Here is a 14,558-nt window from a genome sequence, read left to right as displayed (position 1 = left end):
TGTACTTAAATCTTTAAAGAGATCTGGTTTCAGCAGGTGGAGGTGCAGAAAGGTTCTTTCAAAAAAAAACCCCACTTAACTAGCGGATTGCGGAATGCAGGACAACATTTGTAAAGGAATATACCCCACCTTTAAAATTTTACGTTTTGATAGGCTTGAATGAAATAATCTCAAATTCAGGTTTTGCTTATTTTAATAATGAAAGCTAGGAATACCACAAAGAGCAAATACAGGCAACAGTAAGGGCAGAGATTGGAACAGAAACTTTCTTGCCATTCTCCACAAAATCTTACACACTCACAGTTCTATATAAAGCCAAGAAGTATTTTTAGAGCTAACGAAAGCCAAATGTGACCATAACGACTACCAATCATCCAGCTCCTCTGCACATGAAGCTGTTCTCATACTACACAATACAGCAAGTATTGTTCAAATCAGATTTTCATTTGGGCTATAGAACCTCATTCCCAGATAAGTACAGCAGCAGATACATTGCTTCCCCTCATGGACCTGAGTTTATCTCCTCTTGCAAACCACAAAGAGCTTTCCCATATAAACAAATTGTCAGCGGTACATGGCATCATATGAACTTAAATCAGCTCAGCAAGATGTCGAAGGAGCCACTGGGAGGAAGGCACTTTTGTCTGAAATACGCTCCAAATAATGTAGGAGGGATTCCACCCAATAAGCAGGTGTAAACAGGTAACAAGAAGGTTAAGGTTTCATGGAGAAAAAAAAGACCTAACATAATTTAATGTTTTGTCGGCATTTTTTGACTCTATTTTCAAATTTCTAAGTACTTCAGAAAACAAGTGGAACTGGCCAGAACAGATTTGAGGGAATGAAAATCAAGGGAACGGGAGGATTACCTGCAGAATTTTCGCTTTCGGTTTGTGCTGGGGTAAATTTTATTAAACAGTGCAATCTTGCTCTCAATTTTCCTCCCTGTTGATTATTCATAAAACCAAGAGCACCCACAACCCCTCTCCTCAGGACTGGAAACCAACTCAACAAGTCAGCAAGATGCTTGACAGAGCACCAGGAAAAATATGAGTTATGGGTTCAGCCTGAAACAAAGTTAATTCCCAAGGCTGGACCAGCTGCAGCGTTCAGCCAACAGAACTGAGACTGTGAGGTAGGGCAAGATTATCGTTATAAAAAAACAGGAATAAGAGGGAAAATAATTCAGTTGCAAACAAGTGATATAGTTAATTTTTGAGAAATCTACTCTCTTCGAATTACTTCATCTCTGTTTGGTTTCTGGAATACATCTGTTTTATTTAGGGCCGTTGTTATTTTGCAGCCACCCATCCTGCACTCACAAACAGTCCCTATGATTCGGCAATAAAACAACCACTTACTGCTCACGCTGGCAGGAGGGAAAATGTAGGTGGGAGTAGCAAAGCAGTGCATGCACGTGGGTGGTGGTGATGGCTTTGCCTGAACGCCACCAGGAAAAGCAATCCGCGGTAAAACCCCCAGCTCCTGTCTCTGGAGAACATGGATTTTTCAAGCTTAAGACATTTTAATATCTGTTCACTAAGTTACACAAAGCTGGCATGTACAAGCTATTGAAACGGCTGGTGACTCTCCACTGTGCATGGCTGGCTTTCAGGAATTCAGGATATCTGCTCCAGTGTACCTGGGATTACAGTCTTCTTACTCCTGTCCCTAAAATATGCACGGAGTAGCATCACTAAACCAGCAATAATTTGCAAACAAATGACCAAAGCTTTCCGCATCGTGTTTGAGATGGTTCAGGACAAGGCACAAAAGCAGTTAGGCTAGAAAAGGGAAACCTGGGACTAATACAGCTGCAATGGGCCAGTTCAACAAAACAGAAACCCCTGTGTGCTCGTGGCTTCCCTCTTCCACTAGAGAAGGAGGAAAAACGGTAAATACAGCAAATATTGTGCAGGCTCCACACACAGAGCAGAGCTGTGCATGAGCAGGGAGCACTCAGGGTCTATCTACTCCAAAAGAAAGAGAAGCTTCAGAGTTTTCTAGATTATTTACAAGGATACCTGTAAAAACCTGACTTGCATTAGAGAAATACAGAGGTTTGTTATTTACTGAAGGAGAAGAGGATCTTTTAGCTTTACAAATGAGCGATGCCTGAGGTTTATCTTATACCAGCCACAATAAAACTCCATTATAAAGTCACGGGGTAGAGGACAGGAGAGGAAGAAAGTGAATAAAAGGAAGCACTTGGCATCTTGTATAGCACCTTCTGCCAAAGGTGCTGACAAACACACATTAATTTCATTTCAGAATGCCCCTGGGAAACATAGAAAAGGGTAGATCTATCCCTACCGCAGAGTCCAGGAGGAACATCAGGGGATTAAGGAGTGAGATTTTCGGGAGCAGAAAGCGGGGACCTGCAGCAGGCTCAGGAAAGCCCAGACACACCAGACGGGCCAACTGTGAGTATCGCCTTCTCACAACCTGCTATCTCCTCTGTAAAGGCAGCTCTCCTTCCAGTGCTGCTCTCCAAGCCATTTAATTTACAGTAAATAATTGTATTAGTTTCCCATGCTTAGCAGAATCTCCAATTTCAGAACAAATAAATAATACTAAAATCCTATTTCGACAATTTAAGGAAAACCCAAGAAGACAGTAAATCACATTTCTGCTCTGAACTATGACACTGAATAAATTTCCTGTTCATTCTCTCAGGATGCTCATTAATAAGATGAGATCATAGAGCTTTGAAAGAACACTGCCTAAGCTGTGATGGTCAGAAGAACAATGTTCTAAATGCAGGGAGAGCACAGGGGTGGAAGAAGGCGCCTGTGTTCACACGTGACATTACAGTCACAGGTGCTGCTGCTTTCACAAACGACCAGAGCAATCCAGGTCTCTGTTTTATCACGTGTCAGCACACAACACTCCTAAACAAGCCTCTAGGAAAGCACCTCAAATAGAAACTATTTCATAAGCTCAGGCCTTGGCTGTCTGAAGCAAATTAAATCCTCATAAATACACTTGTAAAAACAGACTGGTTTCTTAGATGAACTTAAATAGCAGGGATGATACAGCAGAATTATGATGCATCTTTGACTTTTACATAAGAAGTCTGTGCCAGAATCAACAACGGACTAATCTGAATTTTAAAATTCCATCACTTCAGAAGGGATTTTTTCCACTGCCCGGACTTACGTGGAATTCTTGAGCTGTATTTATGAAGTTTTGTTGTTTCATGATGTCTGGGGATGGAGCGGTACTGACACTGTCCACAGAGATCAACTGCTGTGTTTTCTTAGCTCAGTTTAACAGTCAGCAGCACCGCTGTGGTCATCATACCTAGGAACTTTTATGACTTTTGCACAAAGTTATATGTATCCTGAGAATGTACTGCTAGGGAAAAAGCCAAATAGCATACAACTCCTGATGGTAAGTGGCTGAGCAAATGCTGCACATGTGTTTTTACTAACTCATATTGAAATGTCATATGCAAGGATGGCCAGAGAGCCTTTTAGCACAAATGGTTTAAATGCATTGCCGAGCATGAAGAATGATGCTGCTGTGGTGAACAGCTTAGACCGATCATCTTACCAACACATTCCCTGTGCCTGCAGAATATAAAGCCCTCTGCACAGATCACTCTGTGGTTGACACAGCTGAATGATCCCAGTGTGTTCGCACATAATTGTCCTCTGGAACAAGCATGAGCACCTGTGAGGCACTCATCCAAATCTGCATCGACATGTTGCAACCAAAAGCAAAACACAGAATTCCCTCAGAACCATTTCTGAAATGAAACAACGCTTCTTTCACACTGGAGATGTCTGAATGAAGTGTGTTGGAGCTCCCACATCAGCACGGTGCTATAATGCATACAGTGTTACACTGAAAACAGCGCTGGAATAAACTCTCTGAGATTATCTAGTCCTTGCTTGCACCCCTACGCTTTTGTCATTTCAGAAAGAGCCATTCTTAAAACCAGGTGGTCACACAGAGGCAAGGCAGACTCTGCAGGAAAGCTGTTTCAGTGCACCACCACCCTTACCATCAACCACTTACTTTAATATAGATTATAAACATGCCTCTCTACAATTTAAACCCACTACTTTTTTCACCTCCTGTAGGAAAACAACTGCCTTAGAATGCCCCTTTTGATTCTGACATGAATTAATCAAATTAGCTTCCACCACACTTGAGTAAGCAACGCACAGTGAATGTTTGATCTGGTGATATCAAATTCCCATTTTCTTCACAGACTATCTGGAATTTCATGAAAATTATTCGTTACTCAATAAGATCTGAAATTAAGAGGGACGTGGATCACTTGTGAGCAATTCTGAGCATCAGAAGCTTCTACTGAATTTCACTATTGGCTGTTAGTGTTCCCACACTTATAGATTTATAATTAAGGTACATCACAGGGCATTGCTTCTAACCCCCGAACCTTTCCTGGGCAAACGTATCATAAACATGTCCATTTAAAATGTATACGATGTGAACAATCACAACGCAGCTTTGGCATTCACTGCTCATCATGGTGCTTCAACATCGACTGAATCCCACGGAGGTGGCCCGGCCTGCAATGGCACATTCATCATAGTGGTGAAGCCTCATTGAATTCAGGTCTTCAAGGCAAGCAGGAATAAAACAAACCAAAGAGGTGACAGGGCAGAGCTGTCGCTCTGAGAGGGTTCCTCAGGCCAGGAAATGTGCCCACGTCCTGCCAGCTGCTGCCCTTCTCAGAAGAAAGGCTGCGTGTCCATAGCTGTGTAGACAGACACTGGGGAGGAACCCTAGTGGGATGGGAAACCAAGAGGGCTGAAAAACACCCCCGAATGTCAGAGGAAAAGAGCACAAATCCAGGCCTGCCTTCACCTGAAGTCCCCCAGGAGTTACCTGTGAAGCAGATTTCCTAGAATCACAGAATCACAGAGTCATTTTGGTTGGAAGACACCCACAAGATCATAAAGTCCAACCATGAACCTAACTCTGACACTAACCCACATTCCTAAGAACCTCATCTACACATCTTCCAGATGCCTGCAGGGATGGTGACTCAACCACTGCCCTGGGCAGCCTGTTGGGGTGCCTTACTACCCCTTCCAGGAAGAAAAGAATAAATAAATAAATAAAAATACCCAATCTAAACCTCCCCTGGTGCAACCGGCGCATTTGGCAGTTGCTCTGCCAAATGTTCTCTGTGCTGCCCCTTGCAATTCACAATGCTGAAAATAAGGAACCCTTAGAGAAACACCTCGGGGTATGAGATATAAAAGCGCTATAACCATGTCTCTGTGGTGAACCCCAATCCCTTACCTTCACAAGAAGTCCTGTCAGCCATGATCGTGTATCCAGACAAACAAGAGCACACGACGTTTCCTTCCACAACGCTGCAGATGTGCTTGCAGGGTCCATTATCTAAACAAAGCAAAATTGCAAAATACATCAGCATTCACAACACAGATCAGCTGAAGATACAAACCTCCAGGTCATTTAAATGCAATTCCAGTTTAGAAAATGGGGAATGCAGTTTGTAAACAATTTGTTCGGGCAGCCCTAATCACTACTTACAACCCTCCAATTAAACAGAAACACACCTGTGCCACTCTTCCCTGTATTGTTCACATTTTGCTGCACAGCTGCACTGCTTATCCTAAACTAAATAGCAGCTGTGCACTAACCCCGGAATCAGAGCAGAGCCTCACATTGCTTCCTCAGCTTTCCCTTGACAATTGCTCAGCCTTATGCCAGAGGTAACAAAATAAGGATGTGCACTGAAATCAGACTGGTGAAGGGATGGGTGAAATTTTATTCCAGCTCTCTAAACATTCCTCACTCATCTGCAGTTTGCACCTCCAACATACCTTTACACTTATCAAGCTCTTCTTGTAAGGACACGATGAGAACAGGCTGAGAAGGAGAGGCTGGCGGAGGGACGGTGGCTTCTGCTTCCAGCCTTGTCACCTGTGCCCTGTCAGGATCTGTAAGGCAAGGGATGCAGAGACGGGTCAGGGACAGCGTCATCTCCAGCAGACACCCACGGCAAGTGTCCCTCATCCCACTCCATGATGCTTTGTAGGAGGAAACGTTTTGGTGACCCAGACAACTGTCCCTGAATGGAGGTCTGGAAGTTGCCACCTGCTTGATATGAACAAGTGTGCTGTGTGCTAATGGCGACACTCACAGACCCCATGGATACAGATGAGGGAGCTTCTGTAGAGTCAAATATTGCGACACCTAACGACTCAACCAGAAAGTGTTACTTTTATTCTTTTAAATGCTGCCATATTATAAATTGGCTGCCTTTCCTTCGGTGTATGATGAAAAAAAAAAAGGTGGACCCAAAAAAAGTGTTTAAACCTATTCTGTACATCCTATTTGAACCTAGACGAAAAGCAGACGCTCACCTCTACAAGCACGGGATACTCTGGAATGGCTTTTACACAGCCAAGTGGAAAACATGACAGCTGCTCTCTGTCATTAAGATTTTCAACAAACAGTAATGTTAAAGGTATCAGAACAGTTAAAAAATATAAAGCAGCTCTGTTAGATCAATAAGATTAATCCAGTTTACCAACAGCATCAAAAGAGAAGCCTAAATCCATAAGGCTAAATTCTTCCTTAAGATGGATGTGTCCCATTCCCACTGATTTGATTTCAAGTGTCACCTGGAGCAAAGCGTGAGCCACCAAACACTGAAAACATTAAATGACTACGTGTGAATGCAGTAAAGGTCTGGGGTATGGAAAAACAGGGATTTCATTTGGGGAAAAAAATAAAATCACAGATGTACAATGGACTATGACACAGAAGCAAATACAAGTCACCTGCTTGTGGCATAGCCTGAATGATTTCCACAGAGAGAAAGCAGAGAAGTGAGAAGCAGTTTTTGAAGTTTCATCAATGTATGTGCTTTCTCCTTGACCCACAGAGCCATTGCACGAACATCACCTTGCCCAAGCCTCATGAAGAAGTGGGACACATTTTAAAACACAAAAGTTAAATACAAAAACATTCACAATCCAGCAAAGAGCAGGAAATGTACTGGGACAGGAAAAGATACAAACACATTATAGCTAATTGCAAGACTAAAAATTACCAATAGTACGAGATGTAAAACTGTCTGGTGTGGGTCTCCATGTGGAGACCACGACAGAGATGTGCATGTACACAGGGGAAAAATGAGAAATAAGAGGCTGATGTTTGGCATGGCCTGGCAGAGGGCACGGTGTCAGCCACGGGTGGCACGTGAGGTGCCACCTCTCTTGCCTCTCACAGGACCCAGCACTCCAGATTGTGGGTAGCGATCCGTCCTTGCTGTGCTCTTTGTTCCAGACGTCTCGCAGGCCCCGACTCTTGCCACAATCCCCTGCTGAGCTCAGTAAACCCCTGTGCACGCCCTGGCAGAGCTGCCCGGAACACCCACTGCACCCAAATCTGCACTTCGGGTTGTGGGAGAAGCAAAGCAAAGCAAACACACACATGGTCCAGGTGAACGACCAAGCCACGTCTTTCAGTCCTAAAACAAGAACTGTTTTCTTTACCTCTTCTGGATTAGGCTCCTTCTCCAGAATTTTAATAAAAACAATGGAGCAGACAGCTGCCACAGAAACACTGTCAAACACATTATGGATGTAAGTGCTGTAACATCATGTTGAGAAGAGCGACATAATGAATGCTCATTGTTTGGCTTGGGCAGAAAGTACGTGAAACCTAAGGAATTTGGTCACTGGATGGCAACACTTATTTTGCTTGTTAAATAACTGAGAGCACTTGTAAGTAATATAAGGTTTCAACTTTTCGGGATATCTGATTTGGAATCTTGCCATTGGAGAACTCCAGACATCAAAACAATTACACCACAATAGACTTGCTTTTCAAGACTTCCCACCACACTAGATTTATTTAGGTTTTTGTATCACTGAAAGATGTTAATGATTTTAGATAAAAATCAAAGTTCAGGAAGCAATGCTGCCTGTCTGAACTGAGTAAAGTTCAGCTAAAGGAAAGCAAACTGTGAAGTACAAACGACTCTAAGAAGAAACGGTATTTCATTAACAACCTTTACAAATCCTCTTCTGAAAAGTGAAAACAGTCTTTATTTGAACATATTCAATACCACCCTGATCTCATGGCACCAATACAAGAAAATTAAGCATAATTAAGTTTCCTAAATGGTTGTTTGTCTTTACATTATTAACCTGTCCAACTTCTATGGAAAATGTCCATGCATCAAAACATATAAAAAACCTCGCAGAAACTACAGAGAAACTAAATAAAAGCTTGGTAGATCAATGCAGGTGGCACAAAGACACCCTGATTCATGGTGTTTACTGCCCATTTTCTCACCTGGAGAGCAGCTAGTTCCATCCTCCTGCAAAGTGAATTCTGGAAAACACGAACACTTGTAGGACCCCACGGTGTTGATGCACAAATGCTGACAGAGTTCCCCACCATAGAGCAGACATTCATCCAGGTCGTCTCCGGGAAGGTTATTTGACAGTTCAGCTTCATTACTGATGGACAAAGCTTCGTTGTGATCTTCTGTCTCTGAAACTACAAGAGGACAACGCTTGCTGGTTCTCTAACAGGTGTTTTGGCATTAGGACTGTACAGTATGGAGCTTTTGCTCACACAAACTCCAGATACAGCCAAAGTTACCCAAAAGAGTTACACGAAGGACAAGAGGAACCCATCCTGAAGATAAGACCATTGTGCGGAAGGTCTACCTCCTTCTGTAAGGCTGGAGGGACAGACATTTTACATTTACATCCACTGCCACAGAAGGTGATCCTGGGAGCTGTGACACTAATGCCACTGCTATTGTTCTTTGAACTAACGTACCACACTGAAGCCCCATCTGAATTGGCCTCACTGAAGAACCACCTTGAATTTTTAATTTCAGGAGAAAAAGTTATCCAGTTGGTTTGGAAACTCTCTTCAACACCACTATTCATTTATTTGCTACTTCTGTAGTTTGCATTACAAACACCCTGGGACACAGCGAGCAGTGACACGGCTGTCCCACCTTAGACACTGGCAAAGGCACCACCCCTGTCATCTCCTGACCAAGCCTGAGAGGACTTTCTGCAATACTAAAATGAATCATACAGCGAGTTTCTCAGTCAGCTTTTCTCAAACATGTCCATACAAACTTCCTTACCCAGTGAGGTCTCAGCTAGGTCAAAATAAACCCCTACATTTGTTGGTGAGAGAAAATAGACATCTGGGGAATGGACAAAAACTGAACCCTGGAGTATAGGCAGGAGGTCACCATGGGACCCCTGTGTGACAGGCGGCTCCAGAGTGATGCTGGAGGGAGCCTGTCCTTGGGCTGGGGGAGCACGGATGTCCAAGCTCCAGACTTGTCATGTTCCCTTTGCCATCTCTATTCCCAGGTTTCATTGGTATCATGATCTATGGGACTACTTTATCTGGAAAAAAGTCATGATTTGCTTTACGCAGAACTTTTCAGGATTGCTTCTGCTCAAAGACGACGACCAGCTTCATCTTTGCTTTTTACCAAGAGTCAGTGGCAGGTCTCTGCACTATGTGACTCAGAGGGAAAAAAAAATGAGTTCCAAATGACTGAAGGCTTATTTTGAGGATGAGAAATATCTACATACTTTTTTCTTTTTCAAAACTGTTTTAAGAGCAAGGAAAACTTTACTCGATCTGAGGGAGAAGGCAACTGTACTCTTCAAACATTACTCCTTCCAACACCTCCCCATACAACCGTGGGAGCCAGAGACCTTATCTGCAATCTGTTCGTATCACAAATGGACACTTACCCTTCTCAGGCGTCACTGTAGGCAAAGGTTCAGGATGCCGTTTTATTTCGGGATGGATGAAGTGGTCTCCCCCTTCACAGCAGGACAGCATCACGTGGCTGCAGGGGTAGCCCAGGTTGACGTTGGACTCGCAGGTTTTCCCCTCGCTCCTCAGTCGCAGGCCCAGGTGACAACAATCGCAGCATTGCTGCAACAGGAGGAGACTGTCAGTGACAAAGATTTCACACCAACCCCTTCAGGGATGAGCCCACACACACACCTGGAACCGATCTGCACTTTCTTTACAGTACCACAGTATCACAGTATGTTTGGGATTGGAAGGGACCTCAGAAGACCATCTATGCCAATCCCCCTGCCAGAGCAGGAACACCTAGGTGAGGTCACACAGGAACAAGTCCAGGTGGGTTTTGAATGTCTCCAGGGAAAGAGACTCCACAACCTCCCTGGGCAGCCTGGTCCAGTGCTCCGTCACCCTCACTGAGAAGAAGTTTCTTCTCAAATTTAGCAGCGGAGCATTTGGAAAAGCAGCAGTGGAGCATTTGGAAAAGCATTTAGGGCGCGGACAGTTGCAAACATCAAAGCTTTCCTTGTGCTTGGTTTTGCCATCCCTGCACAAATGGCTCAACTACAATGGTGCCTCACGTCACCTCTTCATAGCTCTTACACACAGCCATTGCTCTGTGTACAGTACATTGTCAACAAAATAATGCTATAGCTCTTCACATTAGATCTCAAAAACATGGTTCGTTGTTGAAGTGATGTGAAAGGACCTGAAAATATCTTGCATGGACATGAGGATCAGCAGCACCTGTTCTCCATCAGTAAAGACTCTTTCCTTGATGCACCACTACCCTACACATCCACTGTGACCTTTAAGTACCAGACTGTCCTGGATAGAGCCCAGCTCAGACTGTGGTCAGAGCAAGGCCAGGGTATATTTTACAATGTATTTCCTCTCCCTCTCCTCCTCTCCTCCCTTCCCTTCCCCTCTCCTCCCCTTTCCCTCTCCTCCCCTTTCCCCTTTCCCCTCTCCTCTCCCATTTAAGCAGCAGCTTCCCTGACAGCTTGATGCTGTGGGCACCCCCGTACTGGGGTCTCTCTTGCAGTGTCCTCTGTTGCAGGTGGCAGACAGAACCTGTGCTGTGCTTTACTCCGTCACACACAAACCTACCGCACAGTTGGACCACAAAAATACATCACATGCATGATACCAAATTCAAGAAGTCCATACTGTGTCTGCACAGTGGATATCTAATTCAGCAAGGAAGCTGAGAAGGGAGTTGTAAGAGACATACGGGGCCATTTGTGAAGATGCCCATATGGATTTAAATGAAAAGGCGTCAGACACATAAAATGAAGGTCATAATTCCAACTGGCACCAGTTAGCTATGTCAACAGAGAGTCCAAGGATGGAACAGAAGAAAACTGAACTGAGCTCCCACTTCCCAGGGGAGAGATCTCTGACCGAGGAGAAGCAGCGCTGGATGGGCTGGATACAGATGGAAATGGGAAGGAGTCACATTTCATGATTTGCAACCCTAGACTGGCACCAACATCAAACCAGAGTCTGTCTGCACCGGGAAGACATGGAAACCTGTCCACACAGCTCCATCTGCAGAAACCCTTCAACACGCAAACACTGGAGCTTTAGCGTTTCTTGGGCATTTCGTGCACTATACGTACCCGTTGCACGTTCAACCCAGTACCTATGACCACAGCTCATGCCTTCTGTCCCTGCTTTCTAACCTGAAAAGTCCCCAGACACCATAAACAGGAGGTGTTATTCACATCTGTGAATGTGCACAGCCATAAAGAGTTGCCTGTATGTGCCCAAACGTATGCCTGTGAAAAATTTACAGTACAGGTCCTGAAGATGCTGAATTATTTTTTATACTAAAGGGGCTAAATCACCTTTTCGAAAGAAGAATTTAAAAAAATCACCTAACTATAATTTATTGCGGTCATGCTTGAAAAGAGAAAAACCCTGTTTTCATCCTCCTCAAATCCAGAATTCCCAAATTCAAAATGTAATTAACTGAGAATTCTACTTCCTGTAAATATTTCTAGTTTTGGTCCATTTTTTTCAGCTTCAACATGCAAATAAAAGAAGTTACAGGTTCTAACTGAAGTGCTGTAAAAATACTGGAATATTTGCCTTGCATAATAAATAATATGGCTTTTTTCAATCACGGTTTTAATTCACAATTTATCCCATGTGCAGGCATTATGGAGGGTATTAAATCAGTCACACACTTTTGGGTTCACATATTTTCCAGATTAATACAAGTGTCTCATTTTCCAGTGGAAAAACTTGTTTGTCAAAAAATTCCTTCTAACATGCAAAACCTTGAACGTCTTGATGTTCTATTACCTACCTTTCGAACTTCACCAGAATTTTACAACTGATTTAATAACAAATATGGCCATTTTTGCACTGAGGCTGATTGCCTTGAGAACCACTGTTTGCTTCACAGCTTTCTATGTTCTTCTCCAAAATATCTTTCCTGGAACCCCAGAATAATTGGATTTACCACGCTGGCATCTCCATCCTCTAGCAACAAGTCCCTAAGCTTGTGCTTGTTGTCTTAAATAACAGGCAGAATCAGCCTAAGATTAAGCTGTATTGAGGACAGGCTGAATACCTGGAGCTGAAGAGCTGGCACTGCTGCATCTATCTCAAAGCAAAAGTAAAGAGCCACATCTACAATAAAATGCCTGCAAAAGACCTAAGCATGATCTAAGATGTGTGAAGACCTACACGTTTGTCACCTGGAAGCAAACCACCCCGGCTTCTGGCAGGAGGGTGTAAACGTCTTGCAAAGTGTTCAGGGCAACAAACTTATCTTTCCACATTCCAGACAAAAGACTTACCCTATGGCTCATGCTTCCACTGGCGTGCAAAAGACCCACGGTGGAAACGTAAGAATAATAATTCTGTCACGCTTCAGAAATATCAGTCTGCTCACAAATGCATAAATTCTCTTTTGATTCTAACAGCAGACTCCAGACCTATGTAATTAATAGTTCTGAAAACGACAAACTGTCATAGCTAATTAAACTTTAAACTCCACAGTAGATGTCCATGTATTCTGCTTTTCCAGTGAACAATTATCTGCAAGCGTCACCAATGTATAAGAACACACAGAACTAATCAGGTTCTTGCTGAGACAACGGAAGCTGCACTTAAGCTTAGATATAGCTATGTAAATTATCATCAGAGGGAAATGAATTCTGGAATGCACCCTTCTGGTATGAACAAGACAAGCGAGCAAGCAAGATGCTGAATCTTCAAACTGGTTTAAATTGGTTTGGCTCCACTGATTCTCATAAAGCATATCTCATTTATACAAGCTGAGGCTGTGGCTCGTGATTTGTGATTTGAACCATTTGTTAGCAGTCTGCCTTTATTTATGAACAAATGCTTCCATCACCATCTACAATGCTTGCTCCTCTCGTCCATCCTTTTGTTTAACTGAGAAATGAGGCTGCAATTCAACACCGTAGCCAAGAAAACTCTTCAGTAATGGGTTTCACATTATATCTTAAACTAAGTTTTACCCTATCATTTTGTAAATTCTTTCACAACATAGATATAAAAACCTAAATGGTCTTTTCAGCTATTTCCAAAGTGAGGAGGTAGAAGTAATACAGTAAGTTACATCTTAAAAATGGAGACGGAAATAATTCAAAACAACATTACTGTGAAGTTTTAAAAGGGGCTGCATCACCAGGCAATTGAAACCTTAAGCGCAGTGTAATTTCCCTGCCACATTCCCACAACTCTGATTTTCTGTGCTCCATAATAACGCATAAAGAAATTACTGCTAAACGCAGGAAAGGAGAGCACTCATATTCGTAACAAAACCTACAGAAGCATCAGAGCACTTTACCTTATAGGCTGAGCCCCCGCAGGGATCGCTCTCGTCCGGCCCGCATACGTCGCCCTCCTTGGCAGCCACCACGCCGGCCAGGCAGCTGTTCTCCCGCACGGCCGACACGCAGCACTGCTTCTGTGCCACCCTGCAAGAGCCAGACAGCGGTCACACACACAGCAAACCCCCCGAGCTGCTGGCTTCACAACGCAGCCCGCAGATTTGATCTCTCTTTGGCAGGGGTGCCAACATTAGTGTAATACAGAACATGCACTGATAATTGCTCGAGAAGTCTTGGTTTCAGGTCACCGTCTCTGAAAGCCTGGCCAGCACTATCCCTTACAGCTCGTCTATATTTGTGAAATAGTCCCTCTTCACCATGTTTTGCTTCTCAGAAGTCTTCAGAAGGTTTCAGAAAATCACAGAATCCCAGAATGTCAGGGGTTGGAAGGGACCTGGAAAGCTCATCCAGTGCAATCCCCCCGCCAGAGCAGGAACACCCAGCTGAGGTTCCACAGGAAGGTGTCCAGGCGGGTTTGAGTGTCTGCAGAGAAGGAGACTCCACAACCTCCCTGGGCAGCCTGGGCCAGGCTCTGGCACCCTCACCGTGATGAAGTTTCTTCTCATATTTAAGTGGAACCTCCTGTGTTCCAGTTTGAACCCATTACCCCTTGTCCTGTCACTGGTTGTCACCAAGAAGAACCTGGCTCCATCCTCCTGACACTCACCCTTTCCACATTGATCCCCATGAATGAGTCACCCCTCAGTCTCCTCTTCTCCAGATCCAGAGCCCCAGCTCCCTCAGCCTTTCCTCACACAGGAGATGCTCCACTCCCTTCAGCATCTTGGTGGCTGCGCTGGACTCTCTCCAGCAGTTCCCTGTCCTTCTGGAACTGAGGGGCCACAACTGGACACAATATTCCAGGTGTGG

The 14,558-nt window shown here is 44.0% G+C and overlaps 1 protein-coding gene across 4 annotated transcripts in view; it reads right to left on the bottom strand.

The window, feature by feature from the left end:
* Positions 1–14,558, bottom strand: part of FBLN2 (fibulin 2) — a 101,800-nt gene that overhangs the window by 16,859 nt on the left and 70,383 nt on the right. For all 4 annotated transcript variants that reach the window (XM_071812998.1, XM_065845488.2, XM_065845486.2 and 1 more), the window contains exons 4-8: positions 13,646–13,775; positions 9,756–9,942; positions 8,314–8,520; positions 5,829–5,945; positions 5,281–5,382 (exon numbers count right to left, since the gene is read on the bottom strand). In XM_071812998.1, coding sequence (XP_071669099.1) covers positions 5,281–5,382; positions 5,829–5,945; positions 8,314–8,520; positions 9,756–9,942; positions 13,646–13,775 — 743 coding nt within the window. The remainder of the gene's footprint in view (positions 1–5,280; positions 5,383–5,828; positions 5,946–8,313; positions 8,521–9,755; positions 9,943–13,645; positions 13,776–14,558) is intronic.

Source organism: Patagioenas fasciata, chromosome 10 (genome assembly GCF_037038585.1).
Source record: "Patagioenas fasciata isolate bPatFas1 chromosome 10, bPatFas1.hap1, whole genome shotgun sequence".
NCBI lineage: Eukaryota > Metazoa > Chordata > Aves > Columbiformes > Columbidae > Patagioenas > Patagioenas fasciata.
The sequence above is the reverse complement of the archived record's forward strand: the minus strand, read 5'-3'. Positions and strand labels throughout refer to the sequence as shown.